The sequence below is a fragment of the Geotrypetes seraphini genome, chromosome 5, assembly GCF_902459505.1.
Source record: "Geotrypetes seraphini chromosome 5, aGeoSer1.1, whole genome shotgun sequence".
NCBI classification, from domain to species: domain Eukaryota; kingdom Metazoa; phylum Chordata; class Amphibia; order Gymnophiona; family Dermophiidae; genus Geotrypetes; species Geotrypetes seraphini.
This window is the reverse complement of record NC_047088.1, coordinates 70,926,316-70,945,879: the sequence shown is the minus strand read 5'-3', so window position 1 is coordinate 70,945,879 and position 19,564 is coordinate 70,926,316. Positions and strand designations below refer to the sequence as shown.

Sequence of the window (19,564 nt, the reverse complement as noted above, 5' to 3'; positions counted from 1 at the left end):
AGCATAATCAAAAGTTATTTCTAAGTCTGATTCGGATGTATGGTGCTAGATGCCCAAAGTCGGCAGCGGAAAAATGTCCATTGTCGAAAAATACATCTAAAATTTTTTTTTCGAGAATTATCTATCTGGATGTCCAGGCTATCATTCTTCCAGACCACCAGGTCATCTATCTTTATAGCACATTCTCTACCAAAATTTTGTCCAAGTCCCAAACACCCAGAACAAGACCTTTTGGATGTGGAAGGGGCCAGCATTGTGATGGACTGGCCACTCAGACATGGCAACAGAGTAGTGAGGTACCTTTCAGGGCACTGCTGTGAACTTCACAAAAAGGATACCATATAAATATCTCACCAGAACACCCTTATAAGATATGGTGAGCCCCCCAAAACCTACCTGTCTACAACCCCAATAGTCCTTATGGTTGCAGGTGCCACCTATATGGCAGTAGAGTAGAGTTTTGGGGGGTTTGAGGGGTGCACATGTTCCACCCACATTTAGTGGTTAGAGTGGATTATGGAGCTAGGTCCTCCTCTCTATGGTTCAATAGCCCACACCCCAGGCTATTTGGGAGACCTGTGTGCAGCTCTACTAGGCTTTCCCATACTAGGTTCTGATGTTCTGGAGACAGGTATGTACATTTTTTATTCCGATCTTTGCGTGGGTGTGAGGGGGTCAGTGAACACTGGGGGAGTATGTGGGGGTCTCTGCAGTGGTTATCTGGTCACTTTGGATACTTTTGGGGGTACTTATACCTGGTTTTACTCACAACGTATAAGTTCCATCCAGAAAGTCTAGTAAAACAGCTTGGACGACTAAGTCTAGGTCAGCCCACGTCCCGCCCACATTCTGCCCCAACCACTCCTCCAAATACACCCCTTTCAGTTTTGGGCACACAGCGGCATTCAGAGGCCTAAAAAGTCCCTGGATACATCCATAAAATAGGTTTGATTATCGGCACTTGGATGACTGTCTTTCGCCATCCAAGTGCTGACTTGGGTGAGTTTTTAGATGTGTTTAAGTTTTAATTATGAGTCCCATACTGACTCTGTCCCATTAAATCATGTTTGTCTATATGTTCCACAATTTTATTTTTTATAATTGTTTCCACTATTTTGGCTGGCACTGAAATCAGGCTTACCATTCTGTAATTTCCCAGATCTTCCCTGGAAACCTTTTAAAAAATTGGCATAACATTTGCCACCCTCCAATTTTCAGGTACTACAGACAATTTTAGCAACATGTTACAATTCATCAATTTCATGTCTGAATTCTTTCAGTACCCTGGGATGTTTGCCAATCCGGTCCAGGTGATTTGTCACTCTTTAGTTTGTCAATTTGGCTTAGTCCGTCTTCCAGGTTCACCAAGATGTCTTTCAGTTCCTCTACATCATCACCCTTGAAAACCATTTCCAGTTCAGGTAGATCTCTTGCATCTTCTTCCATAAAGACTGAAGCAAAGAATTCATTCAGTCTCTCTGCTATGGCCTTATCTTGCCTGTGTCCTTTTGCTTCTTGATCATTCAAGGGTCTCATGGATTCCCTCACAGGTTTTCTGCTTCTGATGTACCTTAACACATTATTATTAAGAGTTTTTGCCTTTTTGGCAAGTTTCTCTTCATATTCTTTTTTTTATTTTCTTTATCAGTACTTTGCACCTGTTTTTTTTTTCTGTTCTTTAAAAGATGGGTTTTTTTGGCTTTTATAGAATCTTCGTACTTTGCGATTCTGCCAGGTGCTTGTGGCCTAGATTTGGCACTGCTGGAAGCAGCATACTAGGCTAGATGAATCTGTGGCTAATCTTATGTTCTTATATGCATGTGTTCAGCAGAGAGCTGATCAATGGGCATGATATAAACTTGCATTAAACATGTGTTAGATGCATGACACCTGTAATCTTTTCACTAGACACGATAGAATAAGCCACCCTGATAATACAGAGATGGCTAACAAGTAATAGAGAGGTATACCTGAAAATCCTTCACAAGGAACTCAGCTCCCAATAATTCCCTCTAGAGTCACATAGTACAGGCATAAATGTGTCATGCAGTGAAATGTGAGCATAAGGATGGCTACTTACTCTCTGAGGCTGGTTCATAATGGTGTATCCCAAAGAAAATCTTCTTATCTCCTCTCATATACACTTCAAGATGTACAATTCTTCACTACTTTACCAAAATGCCTTGGAGGTAGTGGCATGGTAAAGGAGGGGGGGCTGGGGAGTGATCTGCCCCAGGCCATCTTGGTGGGGGCGCCAGCATCCATCCTCCTCTCCACCCCGCCCCCCGCTCCTCCCCCTGCCATGCGCACGCCTTCACTTCACACACACACACACACACACACACCGTACTTCTAGCTTTTCGCTGGCATAAGCAGCAACTCCTTCCTGCTGCACGTGTCAACATCAGCTCTCCCTCTGACATTACATCCGGGTCCCGCACCTTAGAAGTGATGGCAGAGGGAGAGCCGATGCGAGCAGCAAGTTCATGATGCTGCTCGCACCAGGAGAGTTAAAGAGGTATGGGGGAAGGGGCACTCATGGCAGGGAGGCCGGGGAAGGAGCAGGGGGGCAGAGTGGGCGGGGAGGGGTGCCACCACCTGGGGGCCTCTCACCCTCATTATGCCCCTGCCTGGAGGTGTATTATTCTCCTTACATGTGATGACTTTCTTAAGTCACACACACAGATGTTAAAATTGCTGTAGGTTTATATGGTTTTAGGCTTAGTTTGGTCCAGCTTGAGTGCAGTTAACTGGCTTTGTGCAGGATAAGATTAAGATACAGGCAAGCTAGACCCTATCAGATATGCCTTATCAGGCAAGGTGAAGTCCTTAGACTGATCCTGTGTGTTGATGTTGTCCCATAGCCAAAATAAGCCTTTGGCTTACTGAGCATGTGCAGGGATTCCCGCCTTCAGTGGCCCCTCCCCTTGCTACTCAGTTTTGTCTCTAGCTGAAGAAGTGATACTGTATATATAACTTAGAGGGGAAGGAGGGAGGGTAAGTGTGACTATATTCCCCCGCAGTCTACCGAGAACCCCTGTTACAAGTAAGAAATTGCATTTTCTCCGGAGACAAGCAGGGGAGATGTAGTCACACTTATTGGCAAGTCCCTAGCTACTTGTTGTAGAAAGGGGTGGTGGTGATATATTAAGGAGACAAATAGAGTGGTGAGGACAGAAAGATAGAAACAATATCATAACATAGAATTTTGTTTCTGCAAATTAGCACTTAATGAAATAAGATAACACTCTTTTCAGCTACAGTGGCAACATAATTCTCAGAATTTAGGATTTTGGTTGGTTGGGCTGAGAACTTTTCAGTACCCCCTCGTATGTATTAAAAGTGAGCCAAGTATATGACAATCAAGCCATTGTGACATCACTGATGAGTTTGTCTCTTAGGCATTGGTGGAATGAAGCATTATAACATCACAATTTCAGCTGTGGAATGTTGCTATGAGGGCGTGCTGAAAAGTTCTCAGCCCATCCAAGAAGGGAATGATGTAGATATGGTTCAATCAATGATCAGAAACAATGTCAAAACATTTTGTTTCTGCTGTGTAGCTACAACCAGGAGCCCATAGACTTGAAAATAAAACTGCCTACCTGCATAAATAACTGTTAAGCATATATTTCCATTAGAGACATACAATTACTAGACGTATTTCTTCATATAGCTAGATAAGTGATAGTATTACTTAATTAACTTGTATTTCTACATATAGATTGATAAGTGATAATACTGTTTAATAACCAATAATTCTACATATAGATTGATAAATGATAATACTATTTACCTCCAAAAGAACCTACATACACTCTTAGAGCCTGATAGCTATTAATACTAGATATCCTCTAAATAACCATATATCTTTATATAACCTGTCAAGCTGATAGTACTGTATTTCTGCATTACCTCATAGATCCTGTTAAATTGATAGTACTGTTTATCTCCAAAACCACCTGACAAGCATAGACAAATTGCTACTGCCGATACTCTTATATCCCACTGATAGATCTCCTTAATCCTACTTAACACTGTTAGCTCCCCATGAACCAGCAATACCCTATATAATATTGATAGCCGCACACCAAGTACCTAACTCCAGACTCTCTGACTCCCTAAACAAAAATAACTATGCCTCCCAATTTATCTACAATCACACTCCTACATTTAATATTCTTCCTACTCCTAACCAACAGAAAAGCAGAAGGATATCATACATCCTTTATCCCAACCTTAACAAAATCCCATAGATTCCATCCACCTACCAGAAAACTATACTCACCCAGAAACTTGATAGACTGCTCCTCACTCAACCATATCAGCATACCAACCAACTGGAGAAATAGACCAACCCTAAAACCAAAATCGGTAAACCACAACTATCACCCACTAACCAAAGAAAATCTCCTCCACCCAAACTGCTCACCCACTCCCAAAACACTTAACACTACATTATCCTGTGCATATATGAACATCAGATTAATAAGCACAAAAGCAGACCTTATTAAGGACTGGATAATTAAAAAACAACTAAGCTGCTTATTCCTATCCGAAACCTGGTTAACCTCAGAATCCGATCCCTCCATCACAGAACTCTGCCCAATGGGTTATAAAATTGAATTAATCTGCAGGAAAAAAAAACGTGGTGGAGGCCTAGCCATCATACTCAAAAACAACATCAATATAAAGACCCTAGACAAACACTCCACTCCCCACCTAGATCTCCTAGCCTGTCAACTATCCGATGATTCTCTCATAGAAACTCTAACATGCATCCTCTGTTACTCAACACCAAGAAAATGGAATGACAACAAACAAGCGCTTGAAGAATTTATTTTCCAGAACTCCCTAACATCACCTCATAACCTTCTCCTAGGAGACATAAACCTCCATCTAGAAGATCACACCTCAAAACAAGTAATAAATTTACTCTCATACCTCAATGCACTAAACTACCAGATCCTCAATCCCCAATCCACACACGAAAAAGGACACCAATTAGATCTTGCTGCTTATATGACCCAACATCTTCACAAACCCAAAATCAATATCTCTAATGGGGCATGGCACCCCTCCCTTTGGTCAGATCACTATAAATACACCTTTGACATCAACTGGCCTCAAAACATTAACAAACAACCTCCAATAAAAACCTCCTTCAAAACACGCCAAAAAATCGAACCCTCCATATTCTGGGATAAAGCAGACCACGCCACCACCAACATAGCTCTCAACGAATTTATATCCCAATGGAGATCCATAAGCGAAACCATTCTAAATGAGCTAACCCCAGAAAAACTAAAATTCAAAATATGCAGACCTTCTGATAAATGGTTCGACGCCGAACTTCTCCAATCTAAAAAGCTCTGCAGACAACTAGAAAGAGTCTGGAAAAAAAACAAGTGTTTAGAACACACTAAAACTGCATGGAGATACCAAATTAATCAATACAAAACCAAACTCAAGGAAAAACAAAAAACCTACTACTCCAATATGATAGGCAAAAAAATCCCAGACACAAAAAAGCTATTTAATCTATTAAAGAACCTCACAGATACCAAACCTTACCTCTCCACCCAAGGTATCCACCCACCAACAGCCATCCACCTAGCAGACCATTTCAAAAACAAGATCACCAATATCAGATCTACATTCATCAACACACACACCCATCTAGAAAAGATAACAACAAACCCATCAACCAGCGAAGCCATCGTAGCAGACAGAAGCTGGTCCGATTTCCCAATTCTAGTCTGGTCGGATATGAACCGACTCTACAATAAATACAGCCATGCTTCCAGTGACCTAAATAATTGCCCCACCTACATATTATCAAACGCCTCCACCACATTCAAAACCAACTTCATGCTATGGATTCAAACCACATTGACAGAAGGCCAATTCCCACAGGACCTAGGAGAGATCTTAATCACTCCAATCATAAAGGATCACAAAGGCCCAATAGATAGCCCCTCCAACTACAGACCTATCGCTTCAATACCATTGTACGTTAAAATAATAGAAGGCCTAGTGGCACAATACCTCACCGAATATCTGGAAAAACATAACCTACTCCACCCCTCACAATCAGGATTCCGAACTAACCATAGTACAGAAACACTACTTGTCACATTACTAGATACAGCCCGACAACACATCAGTAAAGGAAAAAAAAATGATATTAATACAATTAGACCTCTCCGCAGCATTTGACCTAGTTGACCACACCTTATTACTACAAATTCTCGACGCCATAGGAATCTCAGGCAAGGTCTACAAATGGTTTCAGGGGTTCCTCAAATCTAGAACCTACAGGGTAAAATACAATGATATCAAATCAGAACCATGGACAAATCCCTGCGGAGTTCCACAAGGATCACCTCTCTCACCTACGCTCTTCAACCTCTTTATCTCCTCCCTAGGAGCCACTTTAGATACCCTAGATGTCACATCTTTCAGCTATGCTGATGACATCACCATAATCCTCCCATTCGACCCATCAGAGACCACCACCACAACAAAGCTAGAAACAACCTTAGACACAGTAGAAAAATGGATGATGGATCACAAACTAAAACTAAATTCTGAAAAAACAAAATTCCTTTTGCTCGAAAAAGCCCAAACTCCTACCATCACTGAACTGAAAATCAAAAATACCAAATACCCAATACAACCCGAACTAAAACTCCTAGGAGTTACGATAGACAGATGTTGCACAATGCAGCCCCAGATCAACAAAACAACCCAAAAAGCTTTTCTAACCATGAGAAATCTCCGTAAAATCAGAAAATTCTTTGACCAAGCACAATTTAGACTAATCGTCCAATCCCTAGTCTTAGGTCTGCTGGATTATTGCAACTCCCTATATCTTCCTTGTCCAGCCACTATGATAAAACAACTCCAGACCATACAAAACACCGCCCTCAGATTGATCTACTCACTCAAAAAATATGATCACATAACAACTGCCTTCTTAGACTCTCACTGGCTACCCATACAAGCACGAATCCAATTCAAATTCTACTGCCTGATATTCAAAGCATTACACGGCTCTTCCCCCTCCTATCTAAATAACCGCTTAAACCAAATCTCCACCTCAAGACACAGAAGAACATCGAACCCTTTCGCCTTCCCCCCACTCAAAGGCACACAGCGCAAGAAAATGTTTGACAACCTTCTAGCAACACAAGCAGCAAAAATCAACCATTCCATCTCCAATCTTATGACAATATCAGACAACTTCAAAACATTCAGAAAAGAAATCAAAACCCTGCTTTTCAAAAAATTCATCCAAATATCTTAACCCCTCCTCTTTTACCTCCAGAAGATTCACCTACCTTCAGATAACCTTCCCCCAAATTACCCACCTTAACACCTTCCAATTAAACAAATACCATAAATAGATTGTAACCTACCCTCTCTAACTGCATTCCATATGTATTTTTCATACAGTTCTTCACTGTCAGTTTAATTTCCATCCTATAAGTTCACATAGAATTTTTCTTTTTTCAACCATCTTTATTTTCTCTTCTTTATTAATTTCCAGGTACTTTAGTTAGATTGTGAGCCTTCGGGACAGTAAGGGAATTTTTTAAGTACCTTCTTACTTCTCATTTATAATCTTAATGTATATTTTCTTCAAACCGCTTAGAACCTAACGGATGTAGCGGTATATAAGAAATAAATTACATTACATTACATTACTTAATGAAATAAGATAATATTCTTTTCAGCTACAGTGTCAAAATAATGCTCAGAATTTAGGAAGTTGGTTGGTTGGGCTAGGAACCTTTCAGCACTCCCTCGTAAATGAATGAATAAATAAATAAATAAAATAAAACAAATCAGATTAATAGGATGAACATGGAAAAAGAAACATATTCCAGCGATGAAGATTGAAACACTAGAGCTATTGGAGCCAAAAAGAACATTTCTCATAAAATTGAAAAATTAAGAAAACAGGAAACAGCATAAGCACTGGCAAATTAGATGCAAAGCATTGATAAGGAAGGCTAAAAGAGAATTTGAAAATAAGCTTGCTGAAGAGGCAAAACCTCATTGTGAAAACCTTTTTCAGGTACATTAGAAGCAAAAAGCATGTGCAGACGTCAGTTACAGCATTATAGCAAGTCACTTATTTCTCCATTGCCCAGGTACAAAATAAGTACCTGTAAATATGTAAACTGCTTTGAATGTGTAACCACAAAATAAGTGGTATAAAAGTCCCATTCCCTTATTAGGTCATCAAGAAATAAAAGGGATGCTTAGGGAGGATAAGGCTATAGCAGAAAAATGAACACACACACACACACACACCCCTTTTTACTAAGCTGTGGTAGAGGTTTCTACCATGGCCTGGAACTGGAACGCTAAATGCTCCGACACTCATAGAATTCCTATGAGCATCAGAGCAGCATTGGAGCATTTAGCTGTGGTAGAAACCTCTGCCGCAACTTAGTAAAATGAGGGTAAGAGGCATACGAGGGGGCTGCTGAAAAGTTCTCAGCCCATCCAAGAAGAGAATGACATGGATATGGTTCAAACAATGATCTGAAACAAAGTCAAAACAGAATTTCATTTCTGCAGATTGGCACTTAAGGAAATAAGATAATAGTCTTTTCAGCTACAGTTGCTCAGAATTTAGGAAGTTGGTCTGTGTCTGAGTTCAAGAAGGCATGGGACGGGCACATGGGATTTCTTAGGGAGAGATGAAGACAGTGGATACTGTAAATGGGTAGACTGGATGGGCCATTTGGACTTTATCTGCCATAAGGTTTCTATAGGATCTGCCCATACCAGAAATGATATTTAAAAGTGATGACAGAAGAACTGAAACAAACTTGGAAGATGTAATAGGCCAAATCTAACAATCCAACAAGCTACAGTGCAGCAAATCACCTAGGCTGGATGGTATATAACCCAAATGTCTGGAAAAAAAAACTCAAAAATGAAATTGCAAATCTACTGTTAGTAATTTTTTTTAACATCACTAAATCACCCTTGTTATCTGAAAATTGAAAGTAGCCAACATAATGTCACTTTTTAAAAAGGGTTCCAGGGTGGTCCAGAAAACTATAGACTAGTAAGCCTGACGGCAGTGCAGGGCAAAATAGTTCAGACTATTATAAAGAAAAAATTACTAAACACATGGAGGGGCATTTTCAATACGGCGTCTAAGTCTGAGTTTGGACGTTCTGAGAAAGATGTCTAGAAATCCAGTAGAGAACCCTTCTACTAGAAAGAAGATTATCAAGGTAAGAACCTAATCTTCCCTTAAACAATTGAGTTTCCAGTATTTTTGTAAGCTATTCTTCCTATGATACGAAAAAAATGGAAACTCGCTGGACTAAGTGTATAGCCCTCAATGGAGACTACATTGATTAACTTACCTTTTTACCAAACATTTCAAACCACCCTTGTATATCCACATTAAGATATTCAGAGAAATCCAAATTTCTTTAAAAGGATTCACAATCGTTGAATATTACCTCCTTCTTCTTTTCCAGTAGGGTAGCCATCTCATCTAGATCAACCAAAATTGGATTATTTATTTTTAGTATTTATAGACCACTTATAGCCTAAGAGGGGCATAATCAAAAGATATGTCTAACTCTGTTTTGGGCCTAAGTCGCTAGTCACCCAAAGCTGGACATGGAAAAACTCCATTTTTGAAAAATACGTCCAAAATTTAAAAAAATAAAATAAAATCGCCTAACTGTACGTCCAGCCGTCTGATCGTCCAGATCGCTGTTATCTATCTTTATACCCCATTTCATCCAAAAATTCATCCAAGTCAAAAACGCCTAGAAAAAGACCTTTTGGATGTAGGTGGGGTCAGCAAAGTGATGGACTGGGCACCCAAACATTGCACCAGAGTAGTGGGGTACCTTACAGGGCACTGCTGTGAACTTCACAAAAAAGGTACCATATACACATCTCACCACAACAATCATATAGGTCATGGTGAGACCCCCAACGCCCCCCAGAACCTACTAGACCCACCTGTCTACCACCCAAATAGCCCTTATGACTGCAGGTGTCACTTATATGGCAGTACATAAGGGTTTTGAGGAGTGCATATGTTTCACCCGGCATGCAGTGGTTAGAGTGGCTTATGGGTCCTCCTCTCTATGGTTCACCCCACCCCCAGACCACTTTAGCCACCTCTGTGCAGCTCTATTAGGCTTTCCTATGCCAGGCTGCCAGGTGCTGATGTTCTGAAGGCAGATATGTGACATTTTTATTATGCATTTTATGGCAGGGGGGTCAGTGATCACTGGGGGAGTGTGTAGGGGTCTGTACTTTGTCCCTGCAGTGGTTATCTGGTCACTTTGGATACATTCTTGTGACTTAGATCTGGTTTTAGATGGCCTAAATCACAACATCCAAGTTCCGTCTAGGCAATGTTGTTAAACTTTCGGTTATACATGTCCCGCCCAAATCCCACCCTCACCACTCCTCCTAAAGCGCCCCTTTTAGCTCTTGGCATACTGCAGCACTGTGAAGTTCTAAGTCGTTTTTAGATATGTTTAAAACCCGGTTCGATTATCGGCACTTGGATGACTTGTCTCACTGATCGTCTAAGTGCCAATTTAGGCCAGTTTTTAGACATGTTTCCATTTTGATTAAGAGCCCCTAAGTGGTTTACATTCAGATACTCAAGTATTTTTCCTTATCTATCCTGAGGGGCTCACAATTTGACTAATGTATCTGAGGCAATGGAAAGTTAAGTGACTTGCCCAAGGAATGGTGCTTGGTTTGAACCTGCAACCTCAGGGTGCTGAGGCAGCAGCCCTAACTACTAGGCTACGACTCCACAGGTTAATTCATTGTTTTGCAACCATTATGTACTTGAAGTTATAACTCTGAGAGGAGGATTCTCAAAACTTACTGTACCTTTAACAATGGTTGCTAAACCGGCAATATTTTACCAGTTGATTATCAGAACTGTGGTCTTTTCCGACCTTCCTGGCAGACTCCGACTATGCCATGCAAATGTATTACAACGAGGTCATAAATATTAAATTGGTAGTAATAATGGGCTTGTCAATATTTAAAGGAGCATTTCAGGCGATTCTCTATCATTGCTGGGTGATTCCCCTAGCACAGCGCCAGCTTTTTGACGACCAAAAATTACCGGCTGGTCCAGAGGTGCTGATACTGTGCAATGCACATCTCAAGCATGTGTTTCTGGCTGTGGCTCATCATAAAATAAAAATTTAAAAATACACTATTCACAAATAGTAGTTTGGGGGGGAAAAAAAAATTTCGAAAGCACGCTTCTTGAGCGCATATATTAAAGGTGTGTTTTATGTGAGCTTGTTGAAAGCTGGTGCATGCACCTCCCCTCCCCTCCCTTCCTCTTCATCCAATAGCGCTGGCACATCTATGACTGACACAGCGACGTAGCATTTGCTTGTAGTTCTCCGCCCCTCATATCCACCCATGCCTTCTATGTGATGTGCGCCTATGATGTGTATATATATTGTGCTCCGAAAAGGCATGCACACGATATGAATGCCTACGGCGTAACTTTTCCTGGCGCATGCGCACATGCACACCTCTTACAGTGATCTATTCTGTGCTTGTGCAGATCGCTATCACCAGCGACTCATCTCATGTAAATTTGGCGACCCTCCGTGAACCTCATATGCATATATAGTTTTTTGAGAATGACCCGTCTTTTTTGAAATTGTTACATGTGCAGCTGCGACAGCGACCTGTACCACCAATATTAAGGAATCTAGCCCAGTATCTTAAAAAAAAACAAAAAACCAGGACAAAGAGGAGGCAACTCTTACAAGGTGGTCAGTGTATATTTGAAAATAACACTGGCATAGTGGCTTGTTTGCCTATTCTCTCTCCCCTGTGTATATATACCCTATGGAGAAAAGCAGTGCAATAAAAAAGGAATGCAATTGCTAGTCTTGTCTTTCCTATGTACACTTCTCCTTCTGTATTCGCGGTTTCGATTATTCACGGTTTTTAGCTTACTGGCTCCTCCCCCAAATTACATCAGCTTGCATAGAGAAATCGCTGATTCCAAGCGTTGACAGAGAAAAATCGCCGATTCCCAGCACTTTCTTCACCGTGTTTGCCTCTCCTTCAGGAACAGGCCAGATCTTCCACCATATTAGTCGCGGTTTCACCATATTCCCGATGGTTTTCAATAGAAAACAGCAAATAACATATGAAAAAGTTATTTGCAGTTTTTCTTTATTTGCGGTTCTGTTAATCCCCCATCACAGCAAATACAAGGGGGGTGAAGTGTACATGCAATGGCGTAGTAAGGGTGGGGACGAGGGGAGAGATCCACCCTGGGTGCCATGTTAGTCAGAGCACCGACACCCCTCCTCCTATCCAACCCCTCCCACCTCTTCCCATTCCTCCCCTCCATGCTTGTGCCCCCTTTCCATTACCAAATATCTCTAGCGGAGGTTGTTCTTCGCGGTGGTCAACAACGTGCTCTTCACAACCCTGTCGGATCTCCCGTTGACGTCACTTCTAGGTATCATTAGGAAGTGACGTCTGAGGGAGAGCCAATGGGGCTGCGAAGGCACGTTGTTGACTGCTGCGAGCAACAAGTTCAACTAGAGGTAAGGGGAAACGGAAAGGAAGGGGGGCAGGTGTGGCTGGTGGGATCAGGGAAGGAGTGGTGGAGGTAGTGGAGAGGAGGGCGGGGGAGGGAAGCCACCACCCTGGGCAACTCTCACCCTCACTACATCACTGCCCAGGGCCACCAGAATACCTCCTTCAAACGCAATTGCTGATCAAAGAAAAAAAAGAAAAGTCATCCTTGCTGACACCTTCTTTTGCCCAGTTTCCCTTTTCTCTTATATTGCTACTTTTCTCTGAACTTCCACAGGAAGCAGAAACATTCTGCAGGACCAAGTTTTGCAACCATTTCTGCAAGTGGCCTGAATGCTGCTCTTGCCCATTACAGGTATTGTGCTTGTTCTGGAATAAAGAATTGTCATGGAGTTGGGGGGAGGGGGTTGATGGTTATCATGAGAAGTGATTCTCCTTCTGGGTATCAGAGGATTGCCATTTAGGAATGTTTTTATTGTTGGGAAGTTACAGGGATATACTTTTAAAACTAATAGGAGGAAATATTTTTTCACTCAGAGAATAGTTAAGCTCTGGAACGCGTTGCCAGAGGATGTGGTAAGAGCTGATAGCATAGCTGGTTTTAAGAAAGGTTTGGACAAGTTCCTGGAGGAAAAGTTCATAGTCTGTTATTGAGAATGACATGGGGGAAGCCACTGCTTGCCCTGGATCGGTAGCATGGAATATTGCTATTCCTTGGGTTTTGGCCAGGTACTAGTGACCTGGATTGGCCACCATGGGAGCAAGCTGCTGGGCTTGATGGACCATTGGTCTGACCCAGTGGGGCTATTCATATCAGTTCAGCACCAAAGGGCATCTCAGTTGTTGGGTTCTGCTGCACGTTGAGCTGCTGGGTTCTGCTGGGATATCAGAGATTAGCACTGAACAGTGTCTCTACTGCTGGGATAATAGCAGAAGTTGAAAGTCAGGGGATATCTGTACTCTTGGCTTAGGGAGGTCAGCAATGAAGGGTATTTATGGAAGTTCAGCACTGAGGGTCATCTGGGCTGATGATGTTTGAGGAGAGTGATGGTAAAGATAGCTGTGTTTTGAGCTTCCCTATTTATTTGCTTCCTTTCCTATTTCAGTCCTTCAAATAAGACCAAGAGGAAACTTACTGTAGATGAAATGTACCTTATTGATTCTGGAGGACAATACCTGTGAGTATAGGCTCATTTTCTTCCAGTCAGTAGTTTTGTGAGAAATACTGATTCATTTTTTTATGTTATTTAGATTGATTAAAAAAACGTAACTTTTATCTCCAATGTAATTGGTTTTGTAACCTCATTTCTAATGTATTAGTATTGTAAATCGTTTAATACTCACATACAAGTGATATATCCTCGTAATACATCCAATTCAATCCAATCGGTTTTATTTCCTTCACCCACAAGGACTACAGAAAGCATCATCCACATTTTTTAACTCCGCCTCCTTGTGTCACTGGGCAGTGCCTCAGCTCCTCAGTTTTTCCTTCTGCAAGCGAGTTGAGGTGTCTTTTCATCTGCTCTGCATTTGATTTATTAGTTTCAGGTCTTTTATCCAACTTTTGAGGCTTTCTAGTGCTACAGAGGTTCCCAGGATTTCTGGGACAGCTCTGCCTGGGAGAAGATACAGCCTCGGGATCAGAGGGCTGTAGCTGGGGAGGGCAACCATTTTGCAGAGCACCTACCTAACTGGCCTGCACTAATTATTAGGATAGCTCAGGGGGCATTCCCCAGGCAGAACAGGCTGAGGGGCCCCATGTTGTTCCAATGGGTGGTTAACAAATCCAAATAAATAATAAATAAATATCTAAGGCCCCTTTTTTCATGCTGTGTTAGGGTTATTTTTTTATCAACGGCTGCTGCGGTAAAAGCTCCGACGCTGGCAATAAAAAACCCTAAAGCGCTTGTTAAAAGGGGCCTATATGAGAGAGAACAGGACTGGTGCATGGATATTAGTATCCTAGGCAAACCTTCACGTGTGCCCTCCTCCCCAACACACCCCTCCAAGAATATTCTGGGTAAATGGGCTATTTGAAAATTGGGTCTGAAAAAAGGAGTAGGATAAGCTGGCAGGCTCCTACCATGAGACAAAAATAGCACGGAGTCAAAGGACTCCTTTTATCAAGCTGCGCTAGCGGTTTAACGCACGTAATACCGTGTTCACACTGCAGCTTTGATAAAAAGAATGGTGGACTCTTGAGAGGGCAGCTGTACAGAAACTCCTGTTCAAACATTGAAAAATCTGTATTTTTCCAAGCTCTGAGGGAGAGCAGTCAGTATCATATGGCATCACCCAACTGTTGAGTGTTTAATTCTATACAGTGTAATTTGTAGAAATATTAAAGAAATACTTATTACCTGACATATTCCTGTTCTCTTTTGCTCTGAAGGACACTGGTTTGATGCCATTTTGTTTTAAAAGCTTGTTTATCTTTTCCATTAAGCTTCTTCTTTCTGGTATATTTCCTCTCTCCCATCTTCTGTATGTGATTGTTACAGGGATGGAACAACCGATATCACTCGTACTTTGCATTGGGGAACACCCACAGCACTTGAAAAGGTATGTATCAAGACCTCTGTGCTCTTCATGCCAATTATATCTCAGCCCTGATGGAAACAGACACATATAGCAGTACCTGTGTTTCTACTATTCAGTATACAGCAGTGGTCTCAAACTCGCGGCCCGCCAGGTACTATTTTGAGGCCTTCGGTATGTTTATCATAATCACAAAAGTAATATAAAACAGTTTCTTAATCATCTGTCTCTTTAGCTATAAATGACAATATTATTATTAAAACTTAACCAAAAGGAAAGATTTATTTTTTTTTAGTTCAATAAGTTTTATTGAGTTTATATGTAACAGAAAACAGAACTAAAGAAAAAGAAGTCATCAATCAAGCAATACAAAAATCAAAACATTCTAAAACTGTATCATAGAAGAATGAAAGTGAAAAGACAGATCCAAAAATATAAGATTCGGTATATATATGTGCATCAATATACAAATTATAAACTATAAAGAGTTTTACTTCATGCAAAATTGTCATTTCTTTAATAAGACATTAACTATTTTTTCTGAGGCCCTCCAAGTACCTACAAATCCAAAATGTGGCCCTGCAAAGGGTTTGAGTTTGAGACCACTGGTATACAGCATTAGAGAATGGATGAGGCCTACTAAGCTTCCCTCAAGCAGTAGATTATTTCAAGTCTATGGCAACATTGCAGCTATCTGCAAACTATGTGACCCAATACTGAAAGTGAGTTATGTTTCCTGCAGTGGGGGAGGATCACATAACCCACATGGCCTTGATCATGCTATTTAGCCAATACATTTTCTGGTTTCTGTGTGTTTATTCAATATTTTTGAATCGCTTACTTCCAAAAACTCAGAGCAATTTATAACAGGCCTCAAAAACCTCCATATAACACTTGCAATCCACTTCTCAAATGCAGTAACAGTTCATTTCCTAACCAGCACTGCCTCAGAAAAATTCTACCACAGTCCTTGCTCTATATTTCCCTTTCTCTGTCACTACTTGCTTAATAACTAGGTCTTAACCAGTCATTAGAACTGCAAATCACTAATCTAATATCAAGTAACGCGGACCATTTGAGTCTCAAAATTGAAAAGTTCTACCTCACCCGTCTTTTCCTACTGTGCCTCTGCCACACCCATTATCACTAGCACTTTGTTTCCCTCAGGCAAGTGTTGCCGCCCTGGGACATACCATAATTCAGAGTTAATCTATAATTCATCATCTAGGCCAGGGGTGTCCAACCTTTTGGCTTCCTTGGGCCGCATTGGCTGAAAAAAATGTTTCTGGGGCTGCACAAACACGCAAACGCCGCAGCAAGACAGAGGAGGGAGCCGGCAAGATGGTAAACACCCGGGGGCAGCAGAGGAAAACACTGCATCGCCCTCGACCGGGGCTGCACAAAATACTTCATGGGGCCGCAGGTTGGACACCCCTGATCTAGGCTATCCAAAGAATCTGTGTCCCCTACAGTCATATTTCCTGCCCCCTGTCTAGACCACCGTCCCTATCTACATCACCTCTGCTTTCAAAATATCCAATCTCAAACTATACTGACTTAGCCAACTAACAAGTCACTTCAAACACTTATTCAGTATATCCACTCTATCACTCCGCTCTCCCACAGGCAATACCTACAGCAAGCTTCTTACATAGTGGTCAAATATACAAATTAAATACAGACATAAAATGGATTCTTGTGTGGACCCCTTCCCTATAAGTTCCATAAACAAACCCAGAACAGCCTTCTGCACTACATGCTCCAGCCAAGATTGAAATCAATACAAAACTGTTCCTCTAGTGCCCACGTTCCCATCCCCCAACCTCTGCAACAAGAATTTACATTGTCATTGATCATGAGCAGAACAGCACTCCTACCTCTATATGTCAGCTGCAACAAATCACCCAGTGCTGAAAGTAGCACTATTTCAGGTCCAACAAATCATACATATCCATAAAAACAACCAACCAATGAACTGCCACCTTCTCAGTAAGTTGATCTAGACATGGAAAATTCCAACAAGATGATAACTTAAGAAAAACCCTGCCTCCAATTTTTTTATTTTTCAACAATGATCATATAGCCATATATCTACTTAGCATCCAGACCAACCAATCCGCTCCTTCTTCCTCCCATCCACACTAATAGTTGACCTCATAAATGTAATACCTTCATTTATCTGAGATTTATCCATCAATTGAAAAACCTCCCATAACATTTCTCCCATAACCTAACATCCTCTCCCTCATCTTCAACACTACCAACCTCTAACACACTCCTGTCTTGCCAAATAGGCAGAACCTTATCCAGAAAAATCTTCACCAGTCCTTCATACTACTTGAAGTAATGCAAATCTACTGTCAGAGGCTAGGGGTACCAAAATACATTTCACCAAAGAAATCAATTCTCTTGGTTTGTTGTTGTTATGTACTATATTCCCTAACCCCAAAACATCTTTTGTTTCATTCAATGATTTCTCATAATGCATTTCTTCCATCTTATACTCCATGTTCTGGTTACTAGTCTATGCTCTCTCCTTTCATTTCAAAGCACTCAATAATCTAAACTCTTCTATAAACACAGAGCTAAAGCATTCACTTCAACCTTCATTATATGCAACAGTGCAATCTCTTCCAACCCCTCCTGTATCTCCATATCCCCTTACAACGACTAAGGGCTAGATTCACAAAGCAAATTGATCTTGTACCGATCGGTTTGCGAGCCCTTAGCAAGCAGATTTCCCTCCGGCCCAATTCACAAACCGATCGGTTTGCGAGCCCTTAGCAAGCAGATTTCCCTCCGGCTCTGCTTCAAATCTGTGCATGCAAATGAGGGGAAACGCATGCAAAGTAGGCAGGGACGCGATTCACTAAACTTTTAAAATGTTTGTTTTTGGCCAATCAGGGACTTCCTTAGGCTCCTCCCTAAGGAAGTCCCTGATTGGCTGAGGCACCTCGGGATCCACAAACCTCAGTGCTCAAAATGAAATCAAAGTGATATCTAGAGCAGGGGTTGCTAGATGGGACCATCATAATCACAGTATAGCCCCATGTAATGCATTGTGTGTAACTTATACAACCCAGATAAAACAATATACAGTATTTATCTGGGAGCGATGCAACCTTTCTCTTAATTAGTTTTCTCTGATGTAGAAGTGAACAACATCAACTGAAATCACCACAGAATCAATAGATCACACCCGAAGTTGCCTAAACCCAGGTTTAGGGGCCGGGACCAGGTTTAGGCAACTTCGGGTGTGATCTATATATTGTTTTATCTGGGTTGTATAAGTTATGATCATGTAGCAACCTTTGCTCTAGATATCATGCTAAGAAGATCGACTGTCGGCTCCGGGCGGCTTTCCCGCAGAGGAGAGAGTCCTGCATTCACCGTGGGCCTCATCTGGGGCAGCCTCCTTGGAGCGGTTGGGGCACGGGCAGTGTGTCTGGGAGGGAATGCATGGATGGGAGAACATCGCAGGGGAGGAGACATAGGCATCCTGGGACTGTCTGCCAAGTCTCTTCCCTGAAGAAGCCCTTTCTGGAAACGTCAATCGCTCCTCCTAAACTTACTTGCTCCACTTCATCACTGACGCTGAAACCGTGGATTAAAGACAAAGTTTTATTTTATTTTATTTTTCTTTCCAGCTTATGATTTATCTTTAATCTTATCTATTGTTTTGCCTTTTGTCTTTGTTTTGTTCTATTTCTATCATTTAAATTTCTCCAGAATTCTACTGTTCAACGGCTCCCCCTTCTGCTTCTATTCCTTTCTCTCCTCTCTTCTACCTTCCAAAGTATTTAGATCAATGCTGTCTTGTTAAAATGTTTATTTTATTTTTATTTTTCCTCTAACTCTACTTTTCACTTCTCTATTACCCTCCAGGTACTTTAGTTAGATTGTGAGCCTTCGGGACAGTAAGGGAATTTTTCAAGTACCTTTCTTATTTCTAATCTTAATGTATATTTTCTGTAAACCGCTTAGAACCTAACGGATGTAGCGGTATATAAGAAATAAATTACATTACATTACATATCACTTTGACTTCGTTTTGAGCACTGAGATATGTGGATCTGAACACAATACTTTAACACATATAATTGACTATGCAAATGTTTGATGGTTCAATACATATTGTACATCAAATAAAGTGGACTTTTTTTAGCATATAGAGTCTGTATATACAGTAGCATTGCAGTGATTTAAAATTTTATGATATATGGAAACAGACCCACAGAGAACACATATATACATAAATATACATCCCCCACAAACAAAAGCACCCAAGCAGAAATATAACCACATAGAAATATGCACACAAATACTCATACACACAGCTACAATAAAGTACGCCCACACAAACTACACAAAGAAGCCAAATCCAAAAAACACAAACATACACAGATTAAATCTCTGTTTAAAGACTGAA

General features: G+C 41.2%; 1 protein-coding gene across 2 annotated transcripts in view; it reads left to right on the top strand.

Annotated features, from left to right (window-relative positions):
* XPNPEP2 (X-prolyl aminopeptidase 2) overlaps nucleotides 1-19,564 on the top strand; it is a 97,455-nt gene that overhangs the window by 64,028 nt on the left and 13,863 nt on the right. For both annotated transcript variants that reach the window (XM_033946147.1, XM_033946148.1), the window contains 3 exons: nucleotides 12,872-12,949; nucleotides 13,701-13,772; nucleotides 15,099-15,159. In XM_033946147.1, coding sequence (XP_033802038.1) covers nucleotides 12,872-12,949; nucleotides 13,701-13,772; nucleotides 15,099-15,159 — 211 coding nt within the window. The remainder of the gene's footprint in view (nucleotides 1-12,871; nucleotides 12,950-13,700; nucleotides 13,773-15,098; nucleotides 15,160-19,564) is intronic.